The sequence below is a fragment of the Danio rerio genome, chromosome 2 (genome assembly GCF_052040795.2).
Source record: "Danio rerio strain M-AB ecotype USA chromosome 2, GRCz13ab, whole genome shotgun sequence".
In the NCBI taxonomy this organism is placed as follows: Eukaryota; Metazoa; Chordata; class Actinopteri; order Cypriniformes; family Danionidae; genus Danio; species Danio rerio.
The window spans coordinates 54,756,982-54,783,141 of NC_141022.1; the positions used below are offsets into that span (position 1 = coordinate 54,756,982).

The window sequence follows — 26,160 nt, forward strand, 5'->3', positions numbered from 1 at the left end:
CTCCACTCTGGTTTAGCATTTTCTTTTAAATGGAGAACAGAGCGCCATGAGTATCAACCATAGACTGTAAAATATAGGTATCAACCCTATTATTAACAACTTTTATAAACATTTTTTCCAAACTCAGAATTGGTTCCCATTAAAAACAACACATTATTTTGCAAAAAAAAAAAAAAAAAAAAATCCCCTTTACACTCATTAAAATCAGTTGATAAATATAAATCAGGGAAAGGATCATCGCAATTTGGGATGAATAAACCATCAGCATTTCCCAACATGTTAGCTTCTTCAGGGGCAAAAAAATGATTTCCACTTTTCAAGTAGCTTTGCTATTCGTTTTGACCTAAACCCCAAACGATTCACAACATCCTCAACATTCTTGAAAGCAGGGCATGTTCTCCCCGCGTTCAAGTGGGTTACCTCCGGGTGCTTTCCCCCACAGTCCAAAGACATGCGCTACAGGTGAATTGGGTAGGCTAAATTGTTCATAATTTATGAGTGTGAATGAGAGTGTATGGGTGTTACTCAGAGATGGGTTGCAGGTGGAAGTGTATCTGCTGTATAAAACATATGCAGGAAAATTTGGAGGTTCATTCCACTGTGGCGAACCCGGATTAATGAAGGGACTAAGCCGACAAGAAAATGAATGAATGATTGTTTCTATATGACATCTAGGGCCCTATCATACACCAGGCGCAGTGTGGCGCAAGACGCGGCGCAATAGTCTTTTGGTAGTTTCAGCTTGGTGCAAGAGTCGTTTTAAGGCGTTGCGCTACGCTGTTTAAATTGCAAATGGATTAGCGCTCATTTGTGCGTCCATAGGCGTTCTGGTCTAAAAAGTAAGGCGTTCTGAGGCGTATCGCTGGTGCGTTGCTATTTTGAGAAACTATAATAGATTTTTCATTAGACCAAAACTAACCCGGTCTAAACTCCGGCGCAGAGTTGCACCTCGCTTATGCACTGCTTAATAGCACAAGAGAGCAATAGGCAAATATTTTTACATATGGAAAAAAATAAATATTAAGGATATATATATATATATATATATATATATATATATATATATATATATATATATATATATATATATATATAGGATATAATAAGAATAGATATAAAATATAAATATAAAGGATTAAAATATTACAAAACATATTATTTTCTAGCCTACATAAATATGAAAAATCACTGCTTTATGTCTTCTTCATCTCGGGAGGCTTTTTTAGTTCATTCATAACAATTTGCTTTTGAATAATGTTATTATTATTAGCAGTGTTATTTATTATATCCATATTTATATTTGTTTTATTAAAAACAATCTTAGATTTGCTCACCTGTCAGGTTTTAGACCATATGGGGCATGGCAGTTGTATTTGGAAATAACTCAGTATTTTGACCACATTTTGTTATTATTGTTCATTTATTCGTTTGCTAGAAATTACAACTGAATTTAAAAAAAGTTTTGAAACAAATCTTTGCGCTTAACAAAATGAAATTAATTATTTATAGGCTAATTGATGTCTGTGCGTAAAGGTTTCCCTATCCAAGAGCGAAAGTGAAAGTGATCCATTATCTCTCATTCTTACGCAGTAGATGCTCTGTTTAACAGTTTTCTGTTAAAAAAACTGTTAACTGTTACCTGTTTGCTTGTGAAATGCTCAGTTTTTCCACTTAGACTTACTTTGCAACCTGTAAATAGCGAATGTGCTCTTGACGCGACGCAGCTGGGTCTTAAAGAAAATGGGAGATGAGACTCTAATTGGTTTATTCTCAAAACACACCTATAAGTCATTAAGATAATAAACCCTTTTAGCCCATGCGCCTTGGCGCAAAGCGCATTTTCCCGTCCGTAAGTTAGCAAAAATGCACTCTGACACGCCCTGAAAAAGTGTTTGCACCCTGCGTTTTGCGCTCTGCATGGACCGTCAAAATAGAGCCCCTAGAGGTTGAAAATGATACATGTAGTACCTTAACGGGGACCTATTATGCAAAAATTGCTTTTATAAGGGGTTTAAATATGGTTGTGTGGCAACAGTGTGCAAATATAACCTATTTCTAATGGTAAAAATAATTATAAACTTTTTTTTTTTAAATCACACTTCATAAATGCAATCAGAACAAACACTGGGTGGCCTGGTGGGCTCAGTGCTTAGCACTGTTGCCTTACAGCAAGAAGGTTGGTGGTTTGAGTCCCGGCTTGACCAGTTGGCATTTATATGAAGTTTGCATGTTCTCCTCCTGTTGGCGTGGGTTTCTACTAAATTGGTCATAATGTATGTGTGTAAATGAGTGTATATGGATGTTTCCCAGTACTGAGTTGCAGCTGGAAGGGCATCATCTGTGTAAAACATGCTGGAATAGTCGCCGGTTCATTCAGCTGTGGTGACCTCTGAAATAGAGACTATTTCATGCTAAAGGGCTTTATTGAAGAAATCACTTTACAATTTACAAGAAAAACTGGAAAACTGATCTTTTTTCTCTCTCTCTGAAAGATGATACTAGCTCATTTAAACTGTGTTCATGTATTTTTTGTACCAATAACTAGACAAAATTTTAATGTGTGTTTATTCTGGTAACTTATTTATTTAGATATTTATACGACAAGTAAAAAACAAACATTTAAACTGCCAACAGGTGGCGACAAACCTTTAATAACAAGGAAGTGATTCATTGACTTGTTAATAGGTTAAAAAAAAAGCTGATTCAGTTAGAAAGGAATCAAATGACAACAAACGAGAGGGGTCTGGATGCAGACCTGGTGCAGTGCAGTCTGAGCTGCATCCAATGCTTTTTAATGGGCTCACATAAACCCCCTAATCCTACCCCTCACAGAGATGTCACTCACTCCATTGAGTACATTGTGTCTGATATTGCATTGCTGAGTGATGCAGTCTCAGCTTGCATCATAAAAGCTGCATCCAGACACTGTTAAAACAAACACCAGTTTGTTTTATGTTATATATATATATATATATATATATATATTTTATATGGTGTATAAAATAAATTCACCTGCAATCACTCTAATAAAACCGCAGAAACTGCACTCTCGCTCATGCATAACTACTGTACACAAATATAAAAACAGTATAAAAACTAACTTATAAAATGCGATTTTTCCTCTATTTAAGGAATCATCCCAAATAAAATGTAGCAAATAATTTTATTTCATTTTCAAAATATTGTTTGATTTTTCTTTTTGTCAATATTATTATTAATCACCCCTCAGGCCCAACTACAATTTTAGCTATTTTTTATTCTTTTTTTTTTTTTTTTTTTAGAGTTTGTCAATTTTTACCCAATTTTTATCTCCACGTTTCTACCCTTTCTAAATTTAAACTATTTTTTTATTACAAATACTATAGTATAGCAAAACCATGGAAGATTTTTTGTTAACCATGTTTGTTTGTTTCTAATTTTTTTTTTTTTGTAAAAACTGTCTTTAAGATAATTTGTAAATAAAATTAAGGATGAAAAGAAATATTAAAGCAGATTTCATCTTCTTCAAAAATGCTAATATGTCGCCTTCATCCTCTATTTGGCCATAAATTAAATCTGCATTACACCTGAAATAAACACAAACATGTATTTCATAAGATTATTCATTTAGTTTAACTATAATGCAGACAAAAACAATGAAAAAGCAACAACTTTGAAATATGATTTTTTTAAATAACAATAATTACTATCTCCATGCATACTGCACTATACTGAACATTGGTACATATGATGTCTTACTACTGAATTACAGTAAATGACTATCACGTTTTCTAACTGCTTCAATAAAGGATTCGTCTTTATATCTGTATGTTATGAACTCACAGTTTTGCGATCTTTCATCACAGCGCTGTAGAGCACATCAGGTTCTGGATCCACTGTTGATAAACGCTGTGAAAAAGCATGATCAGAACTGAGAGGAGTTTGAATAACACGGTTTACAAGTAGAAAACTTTCTTTGTGCTTTGGCTGTTCATTTGTTTGCGAAACACAAATTCTGCCACACAAACCTTATATATATATACTGTAACTTCAGTGCATCACGAGTCCATGATAGAAATTTATAAACAGTGATGAATTGCAAACAAACTGAATGAAACAGACAATTCCAGTTATAACTGCGAACACATCAATTCACAAAAAATCACAATGAAGAAAATCTCAGAGACACTTACTTTCTTAGTAAAGGAGACAGGACTGTAAAGCACTGAAGGATCGTCAGCAGAAGACTGTGAACAAAAACAACCATCACTGATCTGAGTTCAGCATCTCAGTGTCTTCTGAGAGTTGTAAAGCAGACAGAATGAAGGATGAGGACTTACATCAGCTTCTGCAGGACTGATAGATGTCATTTGGTTTTCAGAGGGCATCTGCAGCAAACACAGATGTAGATGCTGTACTAATTTCACACAACTACATTCTTTTCCACAGAACTTCTCTACTCAGTTTATGTCAATTACAGTAAATTCTAAAACACTTACAGTATTCATGGTGCTGCTGTCAACACGTTCTTCTTTCTTAATTTGTTCACCTTCTGTCAGGGTGAGATTTGAAAATAAATTTTCATAACAATCAGTATTATTTAATAGTACCTTTAACATTTATGAAAACTGTCCATGACAAAAAAAGCTCCTTCTTGTGGAAATGCACACTTTAGATTTTATAAAGGTTTTTATCACCAGGAACAGGGTTCAGGACTGTTTGACTGAAGAGTTCTTTAGGGAAACACAAATGGTTCTCCTAAAGCACAGGTGCAAAAGCCAGTTCCTGGAGGGCCACAGCTCTCTACAGTTTAGTTCCAACTAGTGATTTGAGCAGGACTTAATTTTTAGTCCAGGTTTTATTCAGCACCTGACCGCTCCCGCCGTATATTCAGCATTTGTTCACCCGCTACCCGACTCACCCCATTTTCTACCTGACCTGATCATTCCCGCTAAATTTAGATCTGATTTGCAAAATCTCACATTAAAATTGAGTACTACCAAAACAGAGACAACAGATAAAACTAGTTGTGCAAGGTTTGTAAATGTCAGTTTTGTTTGCCCCTTTGTGATGTGACATGAGTGCCGTGTGGTGAGATTTGTGGCTGGTGAGACATTACAAAGTGTGAAACACTTTTACAAAGCTCGAGACAAATGTACATTTTGAAAAACATGTTTACCTATCATCAGACTCAATTACATAGGAAAAACTATTTTACCAAGGACGAAACAAATTTTCATTTTAGAAAAAAAATTAACAAGATGCAACACACTTTTACAAGTCCCAAAACAAATTTACAATTACAGATTCCTTACGTAAAGGGAATGTAGCACACACCGGAAGTGATGTGGAATGTACCACACAGAGAGTGACGTGGGGGAAAGTTGTTGTTGTTGGCGAGCGCTGTAAATTCGTGCTGTGGAGTACGTGGTGTAAACAAAGTTTGTGGTGACCGAACGTGGACAGCAGTCGAGGGTTGTTTTGCCCGTTTTGTGGCAAACACATGAGCAGCTTAACGCAGTTTAGCTTTAAGTGTGGTTGGTGTTTGGAGTTTATAAAGGACCAGACGGAAACACCAGACATACTGCATCAATGTGTTCAATATTTTAACGAGGGCCACTCGTACGGTGTAATCATGGACATGTTGTCAAGTCTACAAGGTGTAAACATCTGCTTGAGGACTCTTAACAGTAAACTAAATGAAGCTGGTGTTACGGTTTAACTGGTGTCCATGTTAACTGAGGCCTTTTTCAGATGTAACACACAGCACAGCTCCACGGTGAATAGACATGCTCTGGCACTCGCTTGTGCTCTCTCTCTTTCTTTCAAGAACGCTATTGTTAGACCGCCTGCTCCCATATAAATTACACCAGAGTTACCGAGCGCTACAGTGTTTTATTAGGAAATTTATACACATGCGGCAAGAAATCTGGTCGGGTCCAGACCTCCTCCAACCCTGCTCAAACACACTTACCCGGAGGTTTCAAACAAGCCTGAAGGACTCAGTTAGTTTGATCAGGTGCATTTGATTAGGGTTGAAACTAAACTGTACAGAGCTGTGGCCCTCCAGGAACTGGCTTTGACACCTGTATTCTAACATTTTTCTGAACACACCCCCTTTTGCAATCTTAGTTCTGATTGGTCAGCCACATTGTTTTGTGCTCAAGTGTGTTTGTATTATTATGACATTTGACTATTTTCCCATCCCTGAACATTGAATATTTGTGCTAATTTGAAGCCTCTTGTGTTATTATATTCATGCTATAATGAAATCATCAATAAACAGTGATAAAAAATGAACTCACCTGGATTCTTTCTCATCTTGCAGATTACTATGGCAAAAAGAGCCACAAGCAGTAAAAGCATAAGTGTTGTTGCAAGGGACATGATCACAACCACATTATTCCTGTGGTGATGAAGAGACATGTTTGTTAACATCATAAACACCTACAGCATGTTCATCTGTGAAGGCTTTTACAGATTAATTAAAGCAAATGCACACTGAAATATTAAATGCTTGTTTTGTTCATACGTTACAGTTTGGTATCAGTTATGATTGAATAAAAATATTCACATACATGTAAGCCTCTGGATCAGTAGTCATAGTTGCTGTTAAAAGTAGAAAAAAGTGAGTAAAATTGTTGCTTTTAACCCAAAATATGTCTGAAAATTTGTCTTTCAAAGATGAGGTTTACTCTCTATAAATATAGCAAATAAGAAAAATATACTGTACATATTATATTTATATTTATATTTAAACAACAGTTCTCTCTGGTTTTCGAATCTGATTGGCTGATAGCCTTGATATATTTAAGTAATATCAACACCCGTAAAGCCTCTTTACCCTTTGTGTATTACTCCGCCCACATACAGCCAGCAAAAAGCAGACACTACAGATCTAAAGTTTAAAAGATGCTTGCTCAGCTGTGTAACTGTCAGCTTATGATTTAATTCCAACATGGAAGAAAGTAGTTCTTCATACAAAAGGGTTTTTGAAACTCTCCATGTTTGATTTTGTTTTTATATACACAATTATGCCGCCAAACTGTTGTATAAACGCAATATCACACTCGTAGCAGTGCGAAATGGCTGCATATCGGCACTGGTGGGGGCACTAAGGCACTCGGCCAACGCACGCCACCCACCGGTGCCGATATACAGCCATATCGCACTGCTACTCGTGTGATATTGCTCATATATATATATATATATATATATATATATATATATATATATATATATATATATATATATATATATATATATATTTTTTTTTTTTTTTTTCATTATTTCACTTTATATACATAATGGTCAACACTGTCAGAAATAAAGGTACATGAGCTGTACTGGGGTGGCACCTTTGTACATTTGTACACCTACACATTTGTACGTATTGCTGTCTTAAAAGTATATATTAGTACCTAAAAATTTTAAGAGGAACACTTTTGTACTTTTTAGGTACTAATATGTACCCTTGAGGTATTAATATGAACCTTTTAGGTACAAATTTGTACCTTTTGAAAAGGTATCACCCCAGTGACAGATCTTGTACCTTTATTTCTGAGAGTATATCATAAAATAAAATAAAAAAGTTCAACTGTTAAAATTAAGGACCCTGTCATACACCCGGCGCAATAAGGTACAAGACATGTTTGGCACGATTTATTGCTATTTTCAGACCAGCGCACCCCTAATTTTCCTGTTTTCCACCACGTTGTTTACATAGCAAATTCATTTGGGCCGCTTTGTGTAATGTCATGTGTATTTATATAGCGCATTTACTGTTTATGGCCATACACCCAAAGCTCTTCATAGTCATGAGGGGGCCTTTCCACATTACCAGCAGTATGCAGCATCCACGGATGCATCCATTTTATGGCCTCATGGGTGTTCCGGGATAGAAAAGTGGTGTGTAAGGCACCAGTAGTGTTGGGCAGTAGCATTGCTACAAGTAGTGACGCTACTAGCTTAACTACATTTCTCAGTAGTGTGGCGGTAGCGTTGCTACTTTCTAAATCAAATAGCTTTTCAGTAGCAAAGCTATTTTATTAGTCAAGTAGAGCAGTAGAGTCCACTCAAGGTGCAGTTACCAATCGCGGATCAATAAGTGACAATACAGACATTCATGGAGCCGTGAGGCCGGTGTCTAGCCAATGAAAGTAAATCCATTCAATTAATCATACAATATAATGCCTATTCCAAAATATTTCCCTTTACTATAAATTACTATAGTATTTTGATTGTGTAACACCTGGTTTTATTGGATTTTTTTGTTTTATACTATAATGTGTTTCTGTTTAGTACTGCATATTATTTACAGTAAATAATTGAACTGAACTGTTATACCTCATAGGTATGTTTCATTGAAAGTTTTATTGATCACTAAGATATGATTGACTTGGATTTAAGTTGCTTCGATTTAAAAATGAAATTGTAAAAAAAGGTTAGATGTAGCTAAGCTACTTTTGCCATGTAGCTTTGAGCTTAGCTTGCTACATTTCCCAATGCTGTGAGCTAAGCTATTAGCTACTCTACTTAAAATGTAGCTGAACTACACTAAAAGGTACCCTACCTTTTAGTGTAGTTCAGCTACATTTTAAGTAGAGTAGCTAATAGCTTAGCTCACAGCATTTTTCAAGTAGCTTGCCCGACACTGTGAGGCGCATTGTTGGTGCGTTGCTATTTTGAGGAACTGAAATAGACATTGAACAGCTAAAAGCTGCTTTAAAGTCCAGCGCAGAGAGCGTTAGTGTTTATGAGAGTACAAACGCTTACACATTGCTTAATACGCACAGGATGTATAGCAACACACAAATATCTTTACATATGAAAACAATTAAAGGATTAATGTTATTTTCTACATAAATACACTCCCAGAAATAAAGATACATTATCTGGCACCTGAGGTGGTACCTTTTCGAAAGGTACAAATTTGTACCTTAAAGGTCCAAATTAATGCCTCAAGGGTAAATACCTAAAAAGTACAAAAGTGTTCCCCCTAAAATTTATAGGTACTAATGTATACTTCTAAGGTACCAATGTGGACCCTTCAAGTACAAATGTGTACCTTTTTAAAAAGGTACCACCCCAGAGACAGCTTGTGTACCTTTTATTTCTGAGTGTATAAAAACACTGTCTTAATGCCTCATCTCTGGAAGGCTGTTTTTAGTTTATTCATGACAATCTGCATTTGTATGATGGTATTATTTGTAGTGCTATTATTTATTACTGTATATGCATATTTATATTTGTTTTAATTAAAACAAGTTTAGATTTGTCCACCTGTTGCGTTTTAAAGACATAGGATGTGTTTAAATATAACTTTAACTTTGACCACACTTTGTTATTATTGTTCATTTATTTGTTTGCTGGAAATTAGAACTGAATTTAAAAAGAAACAAATCTTGTGAACAATCTAATGAAATTAAATATGTAAGCTACACTCTCAGAAAAAAAGGTACAATGAGGGTACAATTTTGTTCCTAGAGGGAACAAAATATAAAATTGTACCTTTAAAGGTCCCATATTGGTCCTTAGGGTACAATTTTGTACCCAAATGGGCTATAAAGGTACAAATGTCCAGATTTAGGTTTGAAAGGTACATTTTTGTACCTTTTATAGCACATTTGGATACAAAATTGTACCGTAAAGGACCAATTTGGCACCTTTAAAGGTACAATTATATATTTTGTTTCCCTATAGGAACAAAATTGTACCCTCAGCTCATGATAAGATCAAGACACTATACAACACTAATTTAAATGTATTAATACTAAACATTAATACTAAAATACATAATTTAAAAATATAATAAATAAATAAATTGATTGAATTAAATATTTTAATAATTAATTTTTTTTCATGTATTTAAATTACATTTTTTCTCAAAAATGTTAATAATTTAATTTATAATTAAATGTAATTTTAATCATTAAAAACGTAAATACTGGTCTTTGCTTACTGTTTAAGTCCCTAGATGTAACCCAGATTACTGAAGAGTTATATTTGTACATTTATAAAATAATATAAATAATCAGGGGATAAAACAACATACAACTGTGGATTCATTGTTCTAAAATGTTCTTAATAAGAAATAAATTGTTTAAAAATAATAATGTGAAATATTCACATGTTATTGGTTTAGCCAATCAGTGATGTGTGGGAGGGATTTGCGCTTGCTGACGCAGTGGGAAGAGATCGCCAGACTGTGGAGGAAGAGAGAGTGAGATCGCTAGATTTGATGATTTAAACTGTGAAATTAGATTATAACTTTGAAACTAGTTTGAGATACTTACAAAAAGCTTTCATAGAGAAGTATTTGAAGAGGATTCAGTCGTTAAATTGTTCCTGTGACGATCGATGGGGAAATTGCATCATTGTGTTGTTGATGAGTAAATATATGGACATGGTGAGTTTAATTACTTTGTAAACACTCTGAATTTAATGTTAAATGACGAACAAACACAGTTTGTAGAGAAACAAAAGTTTATTTTGCTGTTGTGTGATATATACTGTATTTAGTTGTCTCCACGTGTTATTATTTCCCTTCACGTGTATGTTCACATGCATATCGCCTTGTATACATGCCTAAAAAAAAGAGATACAGGTTAATTGTAATGATTATAATGTTATTTGCTTGTATGTGGAAATACTTACCTGATATAATGATATCATTGACTAAATGTAGTCATGCTTTTGGCCTTTTGTACAGGTCAGGTTTTTTTCTTTGGTGTTTTTGATTGAAGACTGATTTACATTGATGGCGGGCCAACCTATTCGGACACTAGAAAAGGAAATTGGAAATTCACCCTACTGAACCAGGAGAGTACTTTAATACTTTTTATTTTTCCAGCTCAAGGTAAAAGACTGTTTTTTTCCGTTTCTGGATAGAGACTGTTCGTGTTTTTTCCCTGAGAACTGATTAAGAAAAAATACTAATACCAGCGCACGGACACTTGGAAATCAAACTATTTTCCTTTTGAAGTGAAATGAGAAATACTGAGTTTGTTGATTCTGAACTAGTGGTTTTCTTTACATTTTCAATGTAATTTCAATTGAACTTTATTTTGTTTTATTGTGTTTTAATTGTTTTATTGTATTTTGTAAATTTTATTTTGGGGGAAAGATCTGCAGAAAAATATATCTATAAACATTTCAAATACTTACCTATATAGTGGTTTCTGTCATTTTTCAGCAAATGCTCATTACCTCCAGTAGTCGAATCCTAGGCTTCTGATGTCCAGATTGATTTGATAGTGTAACCTGTTACATAAAATTGGCGAGCCAGCCAGGAGGTGGTGCTGTATTGCTGAGAACTGACAGGTGATTAAAATACTATTGGTGTTTGGAATAATCATTTCACTGATAAAATGGATGTAGTTATGCAAGAAGGTATCAAAATCCCAAATGCTATTATAATTAGTGGGGAAACTGAGACAGCAGATGATGAAGAATTTCTGAAAATCTTGCAAAAACACGGTTCTATTGTTAGATCGGTTAAAATTCAAGACCCTGAATCTGAGTTTAATCAGGATGTGATTATTGAATTTGACAGTGGCAGTGCTTTACAGTCTTTAGAGCCCCTGTTGCCATATACTTACCAGTTGACTAGTGATCCAAATATCACTTACTTAGTGAGATCCTTATCCAGTGTGTACACTCAACAGTTAGGGGGTAGTGCTACCAAATCATACCTAAAGGGATTGAAAGAAATCGCAAAACTTAGTGGGGCAAATTTTGAAGCAATGTTGAGTGAAATGCTAACAGAAATGAGTGCTGTAGTTCTTCCTGCAAGCTCTGTATCTGAAGCTCCTGACAAACCCCCTATTACACCATCTGGTCAAGAGCCAATTAGTGGCAAAACATCTCCAGTTATGGCTCAGCCTAGCAACGAAGGAAACCAGGAAATGCATCAAACTGCTGCTCATGTCGCTGATTCTTCAGTTCTTACTTCCCCCACAATACTTAACCCACCAGAAGTACAGAGGTTGGTTGTTGAACATGTGGTGAGGAGTGGAGAAGGTGTTGCCCAGGCACACATACCCATGCGACTCAGACTGTTTTCTGGTAGGAAACCTCGCCCTGCTAATGAGACAGATTATGACACATGGCGTTCTAGTGTCGATCTCGTTTTGAAGGATCCTGCAATATCTGATATTCATGGTTCAAGAAAGATTCTAGATAGCCTTTTGCCCCCAGCTGCTGATGTCATTAAACAACTGAGCGCTGACGCTGCTCCATCAGCTTACCTGCAGTTGTTAGATTCTGCCTTTGGTACAGTCGAAGATGGTGATGAACTTTTCGCTAAATTCATGAATACCTTGCAGGATGCAGGAGAAAAACCTTCGGCCTACCTGTATAGGCTTCAGGCAGCCTTGAACATAGCCATCAAGCGTGGTGGTGTGTTGGCCAGTGAAGCAGACCGACACCTTTTGAAACAATTTTGTCGGGGCTGCTGGGATGATGGTTTAATAGCTGACCTGCGATTGGCACAAAAACGAGATGATCCTCCTACTTTTGCGCAGCTATTATTGATGTTACGAACCGAGGAAGATAAACATACTGCAAAAACCATTCGTATGAAGCAACATCTAGGTAGTTCCAAGCAGCGTGCACTGATGAACACCCAAAGGATCTGGGTATGCGATGAACCTAAGCAAAGTACAGATTGCAATGTGTTGTCATTAGCAACAGAAGCTAAAGAGCTTAAAAAACAGATAGCCACTCTACAGAGCCAATTAGCTAAACTCGCTACTAAATCTGAGGCCCCAAAGAAACTGGCATCACAAACCGTAGATCAGAAAGACAAAAAATCAACCAAGCCAAGTGTTGAATCTACAATGCCTATGCATTATAAACAAACTGACAAACCCAGGCCATGGTACTGTTTTCATTGTGGGGAAGATGGCCACATTGCCTCCTCCTGTGATTCAGAGCCCAACCCAGCACTTGTGGCTGAAAAGCGTAAACTTCTGAGGGAGAAACAGTCCCAGTGGGAATCTCAAAACAATATGGCAAAGGCTGCTTTAAACCAGAGCCAGTTCCTGTTGCGGGACAGCCAGGGACTGAAACATTAAAGTGTCCCCCTAAAACTAAAGCTTCTATGCAAAGCCATAGTTCGAAAATAAAAGATGGCAAATTACCCAGAGGGTTGGTTGGTGAAAGATGCATCGCGCAAGTCACTATTTTAGGGCAGAAATGTAACTGTTTGATTGACACAGGCTCCCAAGTTACAACTATTCCCTTATCCTTTTATGACCAACACCTTTCAGAAACCCCCATCAATTCCATTTCTGATTTGTTGGAAGTTGAAGGTGCGAATGGCCTTTCTGTGCCCTACATTGGGTACATAGAACTGAATATAACTTTTCCTGCAGAGTTTATTGGGACAAGTGTTGAATTACCTACTGTCGCTTTGGTGGTTCCAGAGCCAGAGTCTTGCACCATGCCTTTAATTATTATAGGGACAAATACTTTGGACACCCTTTATGATGAACACTTAAAAACGAGTTCTATGACCTTCCAGCCTTCCTTGTTTGGCTACAGAACTGTCCTGAATACCATCAGATTGCGGCACAAACATAATGCTGGTGCTCTTGGTCAAATAAGGTTGAGGAGTAAGGTACCAGAAGTCATGGCGGCTGGCCAAACTGTCGTTTTAGAGGGCATTGCCCATATGCATGGCTTTCCAACTGATAAATGGATTGTTGTGGAACACCCCTCCATATCTTTCTTACCCGGTGGAATTGTGGTGAAAAATTGCTTACTTACTCTCCCTTCTAGACGATATAGCCATCTTCCTGTGGTTCTCACAAATGAGACTGATCACAATATCACTATCCCACAGAGGTGTGTCATTGCAGAGATCCATGCTTTGGAGTCAGTGCTTTCTTCTGACAACGCTATACCTAAACAGGGATTCCAAAGTGATGACCCCAAAGTAATCAAAGAAGAAGAGTTCATTTTAAATTTTGGTGATTCTCCATTATCACAGGAATGGAAGGATCGAATCACAAAGAAACTTCGTGAGATGCCAGAAGTCTTTGCTCAACATGATCTGGATTTTGGACATACACAAAAAATGAAACATTGCATCAAATTACATGATGAATCCCCGTTCAAACACCGCGCTAGACCAATTCATCCACGTGATATTGGGGCTGTAAGAAAACACCTTCAGGAACTTCTTTTAAGTGGAGTCATACGCGAGTCAGAATCCCCTTTTTCTTCGCCAATTGTTGTAGTCAGAAAGAAAAATGGAGATGTACGACTCTGCATCGATTATCGGAAGTTAAATCTTCAAACAATCAAGGACGCATATGCTTTGCCGAACCTTGATGAGACATTTTCAGCTTTAAATGGATCCAAGTGGTTCACTGTACTAGACTTAAAATCTGGCTACTATCAGATTGAAGTTGCAGAGGAAGACAAACCGAAAACGGCCTTTGTGTGTCCCCTGGGGTTTTGGGAATTTAATCGTATGCCCCAGGGGGTAACCAATGCCCCAAGCACTTTCCAAAGGCTAATGGAAAAGTGTATGGGTGACATTAACCTGAAAGAAGTGCTAGTGTTTTTGGATGATTTGATTGTCTTTTCTGCATCCCTTGAGGAACACGAGAGACGTTTGCTACAAGTTCTTGCTCGTCTGAAGGAGTATGGGCTAAAACTTTCACCAGAAAAGTGCCGTTTTTTCCAGACCTCTGTTAGATACTTGGGTCATGTAGTATCCGAGCAAGGCGTGGCAACAGACCCTGAAAAGATTGAGGCTATAAAGACCTGGCCTTGTCCAAGGAACCTTAAGGAGTTAAGGTCATTTTTAGGCTTTTCAGGCTACTACCGTAGGTTTATTAAAGACTACTCACAAATAGCAAAGCCCTTAAATGAACTGACTTCTGGTTATCCACCCTCGAGGAAGAGTTGTAAGAAAGCTGAAAAGGAATATCAATACCATGATCCAAAAGAGCCTTTTGGCGGACGTTGGACAGCTACTTGCCAGAGAGCATTTGAAATCCTAATTGAAAAGCTTTCTACTGCTCCTGTCTTGGGATTTGCGGACCCCAAACTTCCTTATGTTGTTCACACCGATGCTAGCACCACAGGATTGGGAGCTGCATTATATCAAGAGCAAAATGGGAAGCAACGTGTTATTGCATTTGCTAGTAGAGGCTTGTCGTATAGCGAGGCCCGATACCCGGCCCATAAACTCGAGTTCCTTGCCCTTAAATGGGCTGTAACTGAGAAATTTCATGATTATCTTTATGGCGGCACATTTACTGTCATAACAGATAGCAATCCATTGACATACCTTCTGACGACAGCTAAATTGGATGCTACCAGCTACCGATGGCTTGCTGCACTTTCAACATTCTCATTTCGGCTGCAGTACCGGGCTGGTAAACAAAATGTTGATGCAGACAGTTTGTCTAGGCGACCACATGAATCATTGCCAGAAGACCAGTTATCGGTAAAGGAGTTTGAAAGGATCAATAAGTTCGTGGAGTATCATACCATGGATACTGAGAATCAACAGAATACTGATAGAGATATAATCCGAGCTATTTGTGAGAAGCATTCTGTCCAACAAAGTGATGATTCTGGTGTCACTCTAGTTGAGTCTTTGGCAATCCATCCTGATGCTGTGCCGGAATGTTTCGAACAAGAGGATAGTCTAAACGGATTAGCTGCTTTACCTCTCCTTATGAAGGAAGACTTGGCTGAACGGCAGAGATGTGATCCTGTCATCCGTGAAGTAGTGATGTGCATGGAATCTGGTGAAAAAACCTCTGCCTGCATTACGACTAGAATATCCAGATCTTCCATTTTACTTACGAGAATGGGACCGTCTTGAGTTGATAGATGGAGTTCTGTACAGACGACGACGAGAAGGAGACTCTGTCAATTTCCAACTGGTTTTGCCAGAGGATCTTAGAAGTTTTGCTTTGAACAGTCTACATGATCAAATGGGTCATATGGGAACAGAAAGGACGCTAGATTTGGTCCGTTCTAGGTTCTATTGGCCAAGGATGGGAACTGAAGTGGAGCACAAAATTAAGACTTGTAGTCGTTGCGTACGTAGGAAATCCTTGCCGCAGAAAAGTGCGCCCTTAGTAAACATTCAAGCCACAAGACCCTTACAACTTGTTTGCATGGATTTTCTTTCTCTTGAACCAGATAAGAGCAATACTCGTGATATCTTGGTTATTACCGATTTCTTTACGAAGTATGCAGTGGCCATACCAACGCCGAATCAGAAAGCAAGAACTGTTGCAAAGTGCCTATGGGATCAGTTCATTGTGCATTATGGTTTCCCTGAGCGGTTACATAGTGACCAAGGACCAGATTTCGAATCTCATACCATCAAGGAACTTTGTGCAATTGCTGGAATCCAAAAGATTAGAACAACACCATATCATCCTCGAGGAAATCCTGTGGAACGGTTTAACCGGACTTTGTTAAATATGCTCGGAACGTTGGAAGAAAAGGACAAAAGTCATTGGAAGGATTTTGTCAAACCCTTGGTACATGCATATAATTGTACTAAACACGAGTCTACAGGATTTTCTCCATATGAGTTGATGTTTGGCCGTCAACCACGGTTGCCGCTTGATCTTGCTTTTGGATTGCCATGTAAAGACTGTAAACAAGTGTCTCATTCACAGTATGTTCAAAGTCTTAAATCTCATCTAAAGGAAAGTTATGAGGTTGCTTCACAAAATGCACGGAGGATTGCTGAAAAGAACAAAATCCGGTATGATAAACATGTAACTAATTCTTCTTTGGAAGTCGGAGATCGTGTTCTAGTAAGGAATGTACGCATCCGTGGAAAGCATAAGCTAGCTGACCGATGGGAATCTGAAATCTATGTTGTTGTGAAACAAGCTGCTAACTTACCAGTTTACACTGTCCGGCCAGAAACAAAAGATGGTCCACTTCGTACTCTTCATAGAGATCTTTTGCTTCCCTGTGGATTCTTACCTGCTTCCAAGATCCCAGATCCAGTTGTGAGTAAACCTAATGTAAGACATAATACTCAGAAGAATCCTGATTCACAGATCCTTGACAGTTCAGTTTCTGTTCCTGAGATGGATAATGACATTCCTGAAATGATGTGTGGAGCTTATCCAATTGATGAGACAAGATTTACTACGGTTCACCAAGTGCTTAGGCCGAATGTCTCTGATGAGGTCCCTCGTAACCCTGAGGTTATTCATTCACGCTCAGCGGACAAAGTAGCTCAGAGTGATCAAAGTAGTGACTTACCTGCGGATGTTCCAGAGCAAGCTCCATCTACTGAAAATATAAGAGAACACTTACCTGTTGGTGTTCCAACAGACTCCTTACCTGATGTCTCGGAGATCACGGAGTCAAGTCCAATTCCTGATGCAAAGTCAGTTAATGATCAAGAAAATTCTCAAGAGGAATGTAGTGGACAGACCCAGACCTCTGACGAGGAGGGGAATGATCTTTTAGAAGACCTTCCCAGACGATCAACTAGACAAAGAAAGGGTCCTAAAATGCTTACCTATCCACAGCTTGGAAACCCTTTAATGCACGTAGTGCATTCCTTTTTCCAAGGCTTAAACACTGTTTTGCTTAATGCATTGGATAATAGTGAAAGTCTGAATGATTTACCTGGGAAATCCTCCATACAGGATGTATAATATGTTGAGTTATTCTAAACTGTCACGAGACGTGCACAGTTAAGTGGGGGAGGATGTAACCCAGATTACTGAAGAGTTATATTTGTACATTTATAAAATAATATAAATAATCAGGGGATAAAACAACATACAACTGTGGATTCATTGTTCTAAAATGTTCTTAATAAGAAATAAATTGTTTAAAAATAATAATGTGAAATATTCACATGTTATTGGTTTAGCCAATCAGTGATGTGTGGGAGGGATTTGCGCTTGCTGACGCAGTGGGAAGAGATCGCCAGACTGTGGAGGAAGAGAGAGTGAGATCGCTAGATTTGATGATTTAAACTGTGAAATTAGATTATAACTTTGAAACTAGTTTGAGATACTTACAAAAAGCTTTCATAGAGAAGTATTTGAAGAGGATTCAGTCGTTAAATTGTTCCTGTGACGATCGATGGGGAAATTGCATCATTGTGTTGTTGATGAGTAAATATATGGACATGGTGAGTTTAATTACTTTGTAAACACTCTGAATTTAATGTTAAATGACGAACAAACACAGTTTGTAGAGAAACAAAAGTTTATTTTGCTGTTGTGTGATATATACTGTATTTAGTTGTCTCCACGTGTTATTATTTCCCTTCACGTGTATGTTCACATGCATATCGCCTTGTATACATGCCTAAAAAAAAGAGATACAGGTTAATTGTAATGATTATAATGTTATTTGCTTGTATGTGGAAATACTTACCTGATATAATGATATCATTGACTAAATGTAGTCATGCTTTTGGCCTTTTGTACAGGTCAGGTTTTTTTCTTTGGTGTTTTTGATTGAAGACTGATTTACATTGATGGCGGGCCAACCTATTCGGACACTAGAAAAGGAAATTGGAAATTCACCCTACTGAACCAGGAGAGTACTTTAATACTTTTTATTTTTCCAGCTCAAGGTAAAAGACTGTTTTTTTCCGTTTCTGGATAGAGACTGTTCGTGTTTTTTCCCTGAGAACTGATTAAGAAAAAATACTAATACCAGCGCACGGACACTTGGAAATCAAACTATTTTCCTTTTGAAGTGAAATGAGAAATACTGAGTTTGTTGATTCTGAACTAGTGGTTTTCTTTACATTTTCAATGTAATTTCAATTGAACTTTATTTTGTTTTATTGTGTTTTAATTGTTTTATTGTATTTTGTAAATTTTATTTTGGGGGAAAGATCTGCAGAAAAATATATCTATAAACATTTCAAATACTTACCTATATAGTGGTTTCTGTCATTTTTCAGCAAATGCTCATTACCTCCAGTAGTCGAATCCTAGGCTTCTGATGTCCAGATTGATTTGATAGTGTAACCTGTTACATAAAGTATATATGGGATGTAGAATAAGAACCATGCAGAGTGACAGCATCTTCATACAGGTGGTGATGTTGCTGTCTCTTTAAGAATTTGGCTTGTTGAGACGTTATAGTAGTGTTTGTTACTGAGGCGGTCGGTAGAGTATGCTGGCTGGTTACACAGAACTTCGCACGCTTTTCAAAGAAAAGTCTATTTTGGAGTCCACACTTTTCAGGTAAGAATGTATTAAAGATATATTTTCAGTCTCATTTTTACATGTGAAGCCGTGTTCTGTTGATTTTGTCTGACTCTCGGGTCTCGGCTTTCCCCCGCTTTGTGCTCCGGGCTGGCTGGTGTACGTTGGCCTGCAGGATGGAGTTTGCTAAGATGTTTGCAGCTTATTAAAGAAGTTAATACAATGTGATATCGAAGTCACCGAGGGACATAACGTTATAGAAGGTAAGTACTATATGCTGTTAGTTTTCTCGGTGTAAAAGTTCCCTTTATCGCCTACGTTACGTATTCGCGCCTTATATGTTACGTTACGTTACTGCTTTATTAATAAGTGTTGCCACGGCGGAATATAATCGCAACCCAGATAGCAAAATACACTTGGGCCAGTTGCGGCTAGATTCTCGCCTGCCCGAGTCCGTCTGCTGTATCGTTACTCGGGCCAGATGCGGCGGCAGAAGCGAGCCGACGCTGCCGTATCCGTGCACTGGAATCGGGCCGTGAGTAATGTGCGGTGTGGCCCGGAGCTGGCGCGACTGAAGTCTTCATATACCTTGATATAAAACCTTTTGTTATTAATACTGGAATTTGTAATTATCGATAATGTTTTATATTTTGAGGCCATTTTCTAGCCACGGTTGACCGCGGAAATGTAATTTTAGACGGTTATATACACCGCCATTTTGTGAAGAAAAATCACAATTTTGTCACCGGCAAAGCGACTGATTATGTAAACGTGGCTAGTTACAAACGTGGCGTGTGTATGCTTGTACATATCTTCGTTTCAGTGTCTAAGTTACATTAATGTTGAGGAGTGTCCACAAACTCTCATGTCCAGAATTGTTGGTGCTTTACTATCGTTTAACGTTATACTTATATATAAATAAAATACTATAAATAAATAGTTATTGCTTTATCTTATTGCTTTCCTGAAGTTTATGAAGTTTCCAATTGTATTTCAGGACAAGATTGAACAACAGAATGCAGCCTAACAGCATTAGACCAATGAAGGCATGTCATATGGCTCAGTTACAAGATGTAAGTATGTCTCATTATCTATACCATGGTTTTAATGGCTTACATACTATTTTAAATTTGTAGGTTTTTACTTACAAATAACAATAAATGTACACCCACGTGTTTAAAATTATTTTCTAGGTTTTCATCGAAAGATGAGAGATCAACTGAAGAATGCTATGGTCCTGACTCTAAGGTACTCTTTCTAAACTTTCTCCACTTCATTAATATTATTAAATTCTAGCTTTGGATGGATTCCTTCATATTTGTTTGTATGCCACATCTTATGTTCCAGGAATTGATTTTACAGCAGCACTTCTCATGTTGCCAGCCTTGTTAAGCGAGACACTTCAACATTTCGTTGTGCTCCGGTGCGTATGTTGTTTTCTGTTCAGTATATGCTGTGATAAATGCATTTTATAATGCTTGATATTCTTTATATTAGGATGACGCAGTGGGTAGTGCTGTCACCTTACAGCAAGAAGGTCGCTGGTTCGACCTCGGCTGGGTCAGTTGGTGTTCGTGAGGGTTTCCTCCAAGTGCTCCGGTTTCCTCACAAGTCCAAAGACATGCGCTATAGCTGAATTTGGTAAGCTTATTTGTCTGTAGTGTATAAATGTGTGTGTGAATAAGTGTGTCTGGATGTTTCGTAATACTGGGTTGCAGCTGGAAGGGCATCTGCTGCATAAAACATGCTGTGAACGCAGTGGTTCATTCCACTGTGGCGACCCCAGATTAATAAAGGGACTAAGCCGAAAAGAAATTGAATGAATGAATGAAATTTATATCAGTGTTTTAATCTGTGATACTTTTTTTTTTTAAATCGGTGAATATTAATTATTTTACTTTCTATGCATGTTGATTTTCTCTTCATCAGTGATAGAGTGACTGATATTAATGTAATTATTGCTTTGTCATTTACAGTGAACCATCTTCACCACATCCAACAGTTCAAGTACAGGAGGAGGCCACCGACTGGACAACTGTGTTAACAAGACGAGTCACGGCAGTCTTGAGAGTTGATGGGATTGCGATTGGCCGGGCTAATGATGTGGACGAATATACATTTTTGACATATCCATCTTATTAGAAGAACACCTTGATGTTTCTGCAGTGGAATGTTTTGAATGAACGGTGGACGGTGACAAGCCTCAATCTACTCCAGTTACCAGAGTGATAAACCTTGTTTTTTTGTTTCTCTACATGCTCTTGGGATAATCACAATCAAGTTAATCCAGCACTCTGCTATCATTCATGCATAAAGCACATTTTTAAATAACTTGTGCTCCTAATGACTATCAAAGAACATTTTCCAGATATGAGTGCTTTACATGTCATGTTTATCAAAAGCATAAACACATATTGTGTTACAACAAATTACAACTCCACTTGAGGATGATGAGGAGTAATCTACTGATGTTGAGGAAGAGGCTACTGATGTATTTGGTTTTCTGCACTGTTGAAGCAATTTATAGAGAAACATTGCCTTCATTCTGAAATTCAGAGAAAATGTTGATGACAAATTATTTATTATGACCGAGTATTCTGACTAAAGACAAATACTTTGGACTTTATAAAGTGAAGTACTTGATGTAGCCAGTGTAATGTGTTTATACATCTTAAACAGTATTCTTGTGGTCTTTGTATTAAGGGTAGATTATGTACTGTACAGTGAGTGAACAATTTTTATTTGTTTTCTAAATTGTTCTTTTTACTGTTTTACATGTCTGCTTTATATTTACTGTGTAATTTTATTTCTTGACACATTCAGTTGTGAGTTGTAATGAAATATTTCTACATTAATAAATAAAAATGGACATCTGTGAACCAAAATATTTTATTTATTTATTTGTGCATGCAGTCACCAATGGATCAAAATGCCTGGGTCAGTACCCTGAAAATGCTATATAATATAAAAAGGTACATTTTTGTACCTTCGGTGCGGGTACAAAATTGTCCCTTAAAGGGTACAAATGTAGAAGGTACAATTTTGTACCTTTAAATAGAGGTACAAATTTGTACCCTTAAGGGTACCACCCCAGTGACAGGCCATTTGTACCCTAAAAGGTACAATTTTGTACCTTTTTTTCTGAGAGTGTAATGGATGTCTTCAGTGGAGTGAGTTTCCATTGTTTCCTTACTCCATGAAAGTAAAGGAGTAAAGTAAAGTGTAAACGTAAGTAGAAAGTAAAGAGGCTGAATGGAGGAAGCTTGGTCTTTATCCGTTTAACAGTTTTAGCTGTTATAACAGTTAAACTGTTTTCTCACTACAGTGAAGCGTTCGGTTTTCTCACTTACATAGTCTACCATGTAAATTCTAACCTAAAAGATAACGCCTATATATGAGCTAAGAAAATTGTGCAATAAAAAGTTAAACTTTTCACAATTAGTGTAAACAAAATTACCAAAATAACTCAGAAGAAACATTAAACTCCTGAATATTTCCAAAATAATCAAATTTAGCTGCTGCTTACTGTTTATCGTTGAATGCATGATTGTAGAAGTTGTGTTGGTGGAGAGTTGTGTTGTGCTCCTGCAAAACAATGTCAAATAAAAGTCATAATTAGTTATTTACATTTGTGTTGGAGAACAATATGAGTATAGACATAAATCTATGATTAATTAGTCTGATTTAGTAAATCACTTAAAAATGTACATTGGTGTGTTGCAGTAAGTATGAATAACTCAATACAGTAATTACACTTAATCAGCAGTATATTCATGAAGTAATAATGTAAGAGCATGAACAGTGGATGTTTTTACACCACATTAAAACAATCCTTTCATAAATCTACTTGACAAAAAAAAACATTTAAATGTGTTTGATTCATTTAAACAATCAAAAATGTTTAAACTTACATTTCTGTCTCAGATGTATATTTCGGAGTTGTCAGTACTGGAAAAAGAAAAGAATAAAGCAACAAGGGCATTTTAGGGCAGTAATAGCATCATCATTTTTTCAGCCTAGCTGGTTTGTGATCTTACCTTTGGGTTCAGGTTTAGTGACAGTGAGTTGAACAGGAACCTGCAGATCTCCAGCAGAGCAGTAATACCATCCAGAATCAGAGAGGTTCAGTCCAATAATCAGCACAGTGAAGGAGCTTTTACCATCATCACTGATCTGCACTGATGAATTCTGGGATGTGTCAGTCTTTTTCTCTGTGAAACAGCTCTTATCTTTAACTCTGCACCACTGTTTGGTTTTAGCCTTATATCCAGAACGGTATAAACACTGAACACTGACATTACCACCTTCATGTCCAGATACACTGCTGTTAATCACATACACATCAGGATCTGAAAACAGTCAAGATGACATTTTACTGAACAGAAATAAACAGCTGTGAACAAACTGCCACTCAAAACACTGCTCCAGGGGACATTAGTGAGTGTTTAATCTATATTTATTTCAGCACACAGACAATATAATCATCACGGATACGCAAGATCACAATGCAAAGATCTAATCCTTGTTTCAGAGCCCTAACCTGATTTCACTAGGTAAGACATGTTCCTGGGTTAACATCTATGATGATCCTGGAACAACATTCCCATCAGCCAATCAGAATTAAGGGATACGTTCACCATTTGTGTTAAGTTTAGGTTTACGGTTAGGTTTATACACTTCTACATTAGTGTTACCCAAATATTATCCTCCTCTGGTTTTGGGAATAATTTACAGTTATGGTTGGGTTTAGGTGTAGGGAATAGCTATGGATTACATTTTCGAACAAAAATGATGTTCCAGGATCAACATAGAAGTTAATCCAGGATCACATGACACTTGGCAATATCATGATGTGCATTTCAAAATGGCAGAAGAAAAGACAAATGCATAATTCTGAAGGATTGTTAGACTACATTAATCAGAGCATCTAGAGCAGGAAACACTTCCCACAAGATTTTTAAATTTAATCTTCATCCTGTCGGTGTCCTATCTGGGCCTGAACATTCTCCTTGACAGAGTCAACAGAGAGACCAGTCATGAGATCGCAACAATTAAATATAGACCTGCAGTAGTCGGGCAACAATGTGTTTTTTCATTAGTCATCACACATCCTACACTTAACTTGTTCTCCTTTTTCAGTTCTACTTGTGTGAACAGAAATAAACTTCTATCATACATAACAAAACCTTTTACATTATTTGTTCATCAGAAATAATAGAGATTTTGAAAGGTTTTCTTTACCTGATTGTACTGTCAGATACAAATAATAACCAGCGTCAGGACCACCGATCTCCACAGCGCACCAGTAACATCCTGACTGCAGATTCTGCCATTTCACTGTAAATATACTATGTTCTGGATAATCAGTGATGGAGATTTTATTTCTTGTTTCATTTACATAAGCCAATATAGAGCAAGTGCTCCAATATTTCCCCCAACACCAGTACTTCTTGTTTTCTTTATATTGTTCTTCATATAGACATGGAATAATGCCTGGAGATCCAGATTTCACTCCTATATTCAGTTTATCAATCCAAGCTCCATCTGTAGACAAGATTAAGTGTAAAAAAACATTAGGGGATCATAAATGGCACACACAATAATGAAGTAAATGTATAGTGAACAATAACTAGCATTAAAGTAAACAACTGTAACACATCAAGTAAACAACAGACCATTTAATAGTTTAACAATGCAATTTTAAACAAATTATAACCATTTACCTCCAATGTGAAGTAAAACCCCAGCGAGAATCAGAAGGTGAATCATATCTGCAGTGTGTGTGTGTGCATGAGAGGAGCTGATCGCTTCATTTTACTCTCCAATTTTAGAGGAAGATCAGAAATGCCACTTTTCACCACAAAAGTGTGAACAAATAAGCAAAATAGTCGTTCTGCTGCCAGCGACACATCACACATCAGCACATTAACATCTCACTACTTAAGTCTTCAGTTTGTGAACAGGCTAATAATGGGATGAGCAGATGAGTGGTTTGAAGCAATTTCTGTTCTTTGGTTCTTTGTTTATCCTTTATTAACACTCACCCTGGTGCTCCAATTGTATTACAGCGCCATTAAGAGGACAACAACAAAACCACACACACAGATAAGAAAATTGAAAATTAGGTGACAACTTCCTTTTGAATAAACTTGACCCCCTTTGGCGAGCAGTTGGTGTTTGAATGCAGTTGTACATTGTCTAATAGATTTTAAACTTCATACCATGATGGTTTTATTTCTTTGTTTACACGCTGGGTGGCATTCTGTACATTGAGCTCCTGTCGGGCGCTCAGTGTTTATTTGGGGCTACAGTGCTGTCCTGTTTTCTGGATTTATTTTGTGTTTAGGTTTATTTTGGTTTACACAAGGATTGTTTATTCAACTAACATATTTTTGTTGGTTTATCTATCCATTATTGTTTGCATTTAAGACCTATTTCTCCTATTTGGTTGTTTGTTTTGATTGTATTAAATAGTAATAATAATAATAATAATAATAATAATAATAATAATATAAAAACATTGATTTAAAAAGTATTTTGTGACACCCACATCCCGCACTAAAATGCAGGTTTATGTTTTAAATAATAACTCAGAATCGATGCGTTAATTTTGAGCCGATAAAAACTATTTAACATCTATATGCTATTAATGCAATACTATATATAAAAACTAAACTATTATATACTAACTTTTGGGGAACGGCAAATCAATGATCTATGTTTGTAACGAAGAAACTTGCGACCCTAGTTGGCAAACAATAGTTTTGGGAAACGCATCCAAGGTTGTGAATTATATTTTTCCACACTATAGGCTGGCCTATGCCATGCAACAGGTGACGACTTTGCGTTTGACCTAGATATCCAGTCAAAGCACTTTGCATCCTGGCATTATGGATATATTAGCTAAATTTTTTTTTTAATTAATATTAATATTATACATTAGTGGATATAATGCGCTTTTTTAAACAAGATTTTCTTCTGCATGTGTGTGAAAGAGAAATAA

General features: G+C 36.9%; 1 protein-coding gene and 1 long non-coding RNA gene across 3 annotated transcripts; one reads left to right on the plus strand and one right to left on the minus strand.

The window, feature by feature from the left end:
• Window positions 1-2,991: 2,991 nt before the first annotated feature.
• On the minus strand, window positions 2,992-25,586 carry LOC100332092 (polymeric immunoglobulin receptor-like). 2 transcript variants are annotated; one of them, XM_087241500.1, is made up of 12 exons: window positions 24,881-25,586; window positions 24,399-24,701; window positions 23,195-23,506; window positions 23,069-23,105; window positions 22,684-22,742; window positions 6,558-6,588; window positions 6,285-6,385; window positions 4,479-4,531; window positions 4,320-4,367; window positions 4,173-4,226; window positions 3,823-3,888; window positions 2,992-3,566 (listed from the first exon to the last, which is right to left on the minus strand). In XM_087241500.1, the coding sequence occupies exons 1-12, from the start codon at window positions 24,924-24,926 to the stop codon at window positions 3,561-3,563; spliced, it is 1,116 nt and encodes a 371-aa protein (XP_087097626.1). In that variant the 5' UTR covers window positions 24,927-25,586; the 3' UTR covers window positions 2,992-3,560. The 2 variants fall into 2 exon arrangements, 1 of the variants encoding a protein (XP_087097626.1); XR_015478999.1 differs by lacking the exon at window positions 6,558-6,588 and having other exon boundaries at window positions 6,285-6,426.
• LOC147846527 (uncharacterized) lies at window positions 18,997-22,042 on the plus strand. Its single transcript, XR_015479050.1, has 7 exons — window positions 18,997-19,196; window positions 19,333-19,420; window positions 20,155-20,230; window positions 20,351-20,405; window positions 20,505-20,580; window positions 20,655-20,798; window positions 21,134-22,042. It is a non-coding gene; the product is annotated as an uncharacterized LOC147846527 (long non-coding RNA).
• Window positions 25,587-26,160: the final 574 nt, after the last annotated feature.

Bases quoted from the DNA above. Each gene is read 5' to 3' on its own strand.
- LOC100332092 (XM_087241500.1), bottom strand. From the start codon at position 24,926: ATGATTCACCTTCTGATTCTCGCTGGGGTTTTACTTCACATTGGAG. The intron at 6,589-22,683 runs GTAAGCAGCAGC...TACTTTTAACAG, and splicing joins CATGCATTCAACGATAAACA to CAACTATGACTACTGATCCA. The intron at 6,386-6,557 runs GTATGTGAATAT...TCATCACCACAG, and splicing joins ACTGATCCAGAGGCTTACAT to GAATAATGTGGTTGTGATCA.